The sequence below is a fragment of the Urocampus carinirostris genome, chromosome 16, assembly GCF_059441175.1.
Source record: "Urocampus carinirostris isolate Australia breed hairy pipefish chromosome 16, RoL_Ucar_1.0, whole genome shotgun sequence".
NCBI lineage: Eukaryota > Metazoa > Chordata > Actinopteri > Syngnathiformes > Syngnathidae > Urocampus > Urocampus carinirostris.
In genome coordinates this window covers 31997900-32003899 of record NC_142364.1, presented here as the reverse complement: position 1 = coordinate 32003899, position 6000 = coordinate 31997900, and the positions used below count along the sequence as shown (strand labels likewise).

General features: G+C 38.7%; 1 protein-coding gene across 2 annotated transcripts in view; it reads left to right on the top strand.

Moving 5' to 3' along the window:
• The window catches only part of stxbp1a (syntaxin binding protein 1a), a 50275-nt gene that overhangs the window by 28491 nt on the left and 15784 nt on the right, over positions 1-6000 (top strand). For both annotated transcript variants that reach the window (XM_088356199.1, XM_088356200.1), the window contains exons 13-16: positions 41-121; positions 389-527; positions 2122-2231; positions 3539-3640. In XM_088356199.1, the coding sequence (XP_088212325.1) occupies positions 41-121; positions 389-527; positions 2122-2231; positions 3539-3640 (432 nt within the window). The remainder of the gene's footprint in view (positions 1-40; positions 122-388; positions 528-2121; positions 2232-3538; positions 3641-6000) is intronic.

The following is a 6000-nucleotide window of genomic DNA, read 5'->3' as shown; positions in this document are numbered from 1 at the left end:
AATATGTGATTGGTAACTGCAAGTATGTTATGTTTTCTAGTACTCCACTCACTTGCAGCTTGCTGAAGACTGCATGAAGCATTACCAAGGAACAGTGGACAAACTGTGCCGTGTGGAACAGGTGAAATGTGACTAAAATGGCAGGAATTTAATGTTGTAAATCGCAACTTTTTTTTCACCTATCTCACTTGAATGTAGCACATTAAATTTACTTAATTGACTAGGATATATCCCAGGGGTTTACTGACCTATTTTGAGGTTTGTTATTTGCAAAGAACTTTACATTGTATCCCAATTACAAGGTGCACTAATAAGAGCCACAATGAGTATTATTCACGATATCACCTGAGGGAATAGACCACCGGGCATATAAAGTTGTTTTTTGTAGGACCTTGCAATGGGCACAGATGCTGAGGGGGAGAAGATTAAAGATCCCATGAGGGCGATTGTGCCCATCCTGTTGGATGCCAACGTCAGCACATATGACAAGATCCGCATCATCCTGCTCTACATCTTCCTCAAGAACGGTATTAAGAACACAATACAGTATAGTTTGTTTATCAATAGCTTTGCAATCCATACATCAAGATTAGCTCTAAATTGGCACACAGAGTATTTACATCTTTATACTTTAACTGTACATTCATTGCCATTCAAAAGTTTGGGGTTGCTTAGAAATGTCCTTATTTTTCAAGGGAAAGCTGTTTTTTTCTAATGAAGATAACATGAATCTAATCAGAAGTATATCCCCTACATTGTTAATGGTTAATGTGGTAAATGATCATTTTAGCTGCAAATGTTTGTTTTTTAATATTTGCATTGGTATATTGAGTCCTGTTTCCAATAACCATCATTCCAGTGTTCTTGTCATGAAATGGAACAGGATCAGGACCCAAATGCGTGACGTTTCTCACACAAGCCATTTATTTTATGGGAAATGGGGAGTCATGCACGTTAGGCAACAGTCTGGCGTGGAATGATAGGAAGCCAGAGGCCGACGAGATCGATACCAATTGCCAGACCAGATATCGGAGAGATGCGGTCGATACCGGACAGGACGGGACAGACAGGATTGATATCAAAACAGGATATCGAAAATAAACAAGACAAACTAGACGGGAACAAAACTGGAAACCAATATCAAACAGGACAAAATAAATGGGAACAATACCGGACAGGAAATACCAACAGGAAACAGGACCGAGTCAAAACCCACATCTTGCGGGGCAGAGGTTCGTTGACGGACTGACAAAGGAAGAGGGAGAGTACTCAGCTCAAATAGACGGAAAGCCAATCTGTCAACGAGCCACAGCTGGTGCCACATGGGCGGGGCCAATTGGGCGCCATGGCCACCGTGACAGTTCTAATAGTAGATTGTGTTTGCTAATTGCATCAGAAGGCTAATGGCTGATTAGAAAAACCTTGTGCAATTTAAGAAGAAGCTAAAAAAACGGACCTTCCTTTTAGCTAGTAGAGTATCTGGAGTATCACATTTGTGGGTATAAATTAATTTTCAAAAGGGCCAGAAAAAAGTGAACTTTCGTGTGAAACCTGACAGTCTATTTTTGTTCTAAGATGTGAAAGCTATTCCATGCAAAAAATTGCCAAGAAACTGAAGCTCTCTTACCACGGTGTGTACTACTTCCTTCAAAGAACAGCGCAAACAGGCTTTAACCAGAGTAGAAAGAAGTGGGAGGCCCTGCTGCACAATCAAGCTAGAGGACAGGTACATTAGATTCTCTCCAGAGCCCATCAACTAGCAGCTTGGTTAAATACTACCCGCAAAATACCAGTGTCAACATCTGCAGTGAAGAGGTGACTCTGAGATGCTGGCCTTCGAAGGCAGAGTGGAAAAGAAAAAGGCACATTTGATACTGGCCAACTAAAGCAAGAAATTAATTGAAGGCAAAAGAACAGAGACATTGAACAACTCATTTGATGGATAAAAATGTGACTTAATTATGGAAAACACATTTTTTTGGGAGTATTTTTAAGTTTTAAATGGAAGTGAACACAGTGGCTTATCCTAAATGTCAAAAGCAAGGTCTATCGTGATATAACAAATCATTTTGAGTAAGGTAATGCCATAAATAATAATACAATATGTTTTCTTGTCTAAAGGGATAACGGAGGAGAATTTGAACAAACTGATCCAGCATGCTCAGATTCCACCTGAAGACAGCGAGATCATCACCAACATGGCTCACCTGGGAGTCCCTATTGTCACTGACGTAACTCTCTCTTTTGTCACTCTTCTTTTCATTAGAAATATAACCATATTCCAATAACAAAAGAGCATACGTTAAGTATAGCCAAGAACAATGAAACAGCCAGTAATAGCTACCTTCAAAGGATCTTTCACGATAAATCTGAAACAAGGGTAAACTACTGTAAATTCCAGATTATAAAATGCTAATTTTTGCTACATTTTAAACACTGGGGCTTTAAATATAGGGCGGATTATTGTTCTTCTTTTTTGTTTGTGGCAGCAACAAGGAAAACAGCAAGCTACCATTGTTCAATAAGGAATGCTTTCTAAATACAAAACACTGCGGTGACGCCTGGAAAGATATATGACGCCCTCTGGATTAATTCCATGTTTTTGACAAAATGTTTTATATAAGACATAAGAGTATAACGGGAGGTTTAAATGTACTTTATTCAATAAGTGCAACGTACTTACCATTTTTAACCTTTTCACCCACAAATTAAGATCTCAAGTATAGATCCAAAATGAACAGCAGTGGAAGTTATCCATCAAAATTGCTTTTGTTTTCTATCCGTATCATCTGCATTAATGTCAGCCCGCTGAAGTTCCATTTAGTCCTCAAGGAATAATGACAAGCCAATTCAATTAGGTCCATTACAGCGGCAACCACCAATGAAAACAATACAAAACGACACGTATCTGTTGCAATCTGGCACTTTTATCCACAGTATGGTTGCGTTGTCATCTAGAAATATTGGTCTCACATTTTATGCGACGCAGCCGTCATTTGCGTTTACTTTCAGCGCGGTAGTAAATATGTGCTCGTCTTTGTAATTGCCACTTGAAAGGTCACATGATCCGAAAACACGTGACGTAAGCAACTCAGAGCAGAACTGAAATTGAACCATCTGAAAACGGCATCAGCTGTGCAGGGCCCAAAAAAAAAAAAAACGAATTTCGTTCTTAGATCTGAGCATGCACCTTTTATTCAGGTGAGCGCTATAGTCCGAAAATTTTCTGTAATTGTAAGTTAAGATACTAACCTTATAAGTTGCCTCTCCCACGGCAGAGAAAACTTGCAAATGAGTGGATTTGTGTAAAAATTATGTAACTTGGAATTTTTAGGTTGTTTTGCTGTTGTGGTGCTTCCTTTTCAAATATTTTCTCTGGATAATCTTTTTGTCTCGAAAGGACTTTCTTACTGGGTTACAGATACTTGTCTTGGTGATTAACTGCAAAATGTCAGTTCCGCTTAAGTTGTGCTTTGAAAATAAAAGTTGTTTGTGTTACGTTTTATTTTATTTCCAACACAAATGTCCTTTTTCTCAGTCAACTCTCCGCCGAGGCAAGAAATTGGACAGGAAGGAGCGAGTCAGTGAGCAGACCTATCAGTTGTCCCGCTGGACACCATTGGTCAAGGACATCATGGAGGTGTGTTTACAAGTGTTCTCCGCAATGCGTAATATAATAGATTTAAGATGATTTACATTCAACAACATCAACTTGAACAAGTTCTAAAATATGTTAATGCTTCTTCTGTCAGTGATTTTATTTAGTGATACTGTTTTGTTGTTCTTTATTATTTTCAATCTCCAGCCCCTCTGAAAAATCTTAACAGTATATTACATAAGACTGAGCTATGTTTTGTGGTCTTAACGTATATCTATCAGTGTAGTTAATATCGAGGTTCCCTAGTTTTGCATTGTGGGTAATACTGAGCGCTCTAAATTTAGGCTTTATATACCTTTAAAAACCCCTATCAAGTGGGCAATTCTTCAGTACTGGACTATATAGGGCATAATCCATCCATCCATCCATTATCTGCACCGCTTATCCTCAGTAGGGTCCCAGCTATCTTCGGGCAGTGGGCAGGGGACACCCTGAACTGGTTGCCAGCCACACAGGGCACACAGGGACAGACAACTCACTCGCTCATTCACTCCTAGGGACAATTTAGACCAGCCAATTAACCTGACATACATGTTTTTGGAATGTGGAAGGAAACCCACGCAAGCACAGGGAGAACATGCAAACTCCACACAGAAAGGTTCGATCTCATGAACTCAGAACTGTGCCACGCACGCGCTAACCACTGTGCCGCCGTGCTGCCTATATAGGGCATAATCATTTCAGTAAAAAAGAAACCCACATACAATAAAAAATAGACACATTTATAAGGATCCCTTGATTCATTTTTAACTAACATAATACCCAAAATTGAGGGGCTGTCATATGATGTATAGTATACAAAAATGAAAAATAGAGCAATTTTGTGTAGAATGATTTAGTTTTGTATTGTTTCTAAAAATGAAAACGTTTGGGGGATTATTTTGTACAATACTCCAATTTTGGGGAGTTGTTTTAAAGAAACAACCCGGTATTTTTGGTTTAAAACAAAATGACCTCAGAGTTTGTTATTTTAAAACAATCAGTTTTTGACAAAAATGAACCAAGTAATGTGTGCATGGACCTATTGTTGATCCCACTCAAGTTAAAATAAAGCAACCTGAATATAAAATAATTAATAGTTAACAAGAAAGTAGGTAAATTTGATAACACAATACGTTCAGTGAATATAATTCATAAAATCATTTGGTTCGTAAATAGAGATACAGTACTACTAACATGTATGTTTCTGTGCAAAACTGCCCTCCTGGGTGAAAGTGATGAAATTTGATGTGTATGTGCAACACTACATGTACAGTTGACAGTTACTGTAGCTAAAATACAAAAGGAAATGCTTGGGCTCATTTTTGACCCCACCCATGGAAGTGTGGGTTAGTGATACAAAAAGTGCAATTCTTTAAAATGAGGGGAAAAAGTAATAATTATCATTTCATAAGCATGTTTTATGAGCTGGGTGCTGAGGTCCAGGATTGAATTCAAGGTACCGTAGCCTCCCCATGGGGAATTTGCATGTTCTCTCCGCTCCTGCGTGGGTTTCCTCCGGGCCACTGGCTTCCTCCCACATTACAAAATCATGCATGTCAGGTTAATTGGCTGGTCCAAATCCTCCCTCGGTGTGAATGAGCGAGTGAATTGTATGTCTCTGTGTGCCCTGGGACTGGATGGCAACAAGCTCAGGGTGTCCCCTGCCAACTGCCTGAATATGGCTTGGATGCGCTCCTGTGCCCCCGCAACCCGAGTGAGGATAAGCGGAGGATATAATGGATGGATGAATGCTTTCTGAGGAATACCTTGAATGTGACATATTAAAACTTTTTTTTAAAGATGAAGAATAACAATCCATGGGGTAAATTTTGACCACACATGCATCAAAGGGTGAAGTGAAAAGTGAACTATTTACCTAATTTAATCATTGTTTTCATTGTTTTGATATCCAAGTAAATGCTGCTTTTTTATCTCAAGTACTTGAAAAACACTGATATAAGGGGTAGTGAGCGCTGTCCAACAGAGGCCACAATTGTACAGAGCCTGGGCAACAAGCAATGAGAGCTCACTTGTTTTCTGAAGATGATTTGCCATTGGTTTATATCAGAACCTGTAACACACATGATGATATTTTCAGTCAACAAGCGTGACATGTCCACCCTTTGAGATAAATGAGAATGGTAGGATATTCATTTTCAATTAATAATCCCAAAACTAAACATAAATAAGAATGTCATGTTTAGACTTTTGGCTTTGGTTTACATTTGACTCACATTATTAGATAATGCAATCTTATATAAACCCAAATTTTTACCAGCCAAACATTTACCCTGTTAAACTGTACAGTGCAAACTCATTGACATTTTTAAGCACTTTGCTTAAGACTTTGAAGACAACTA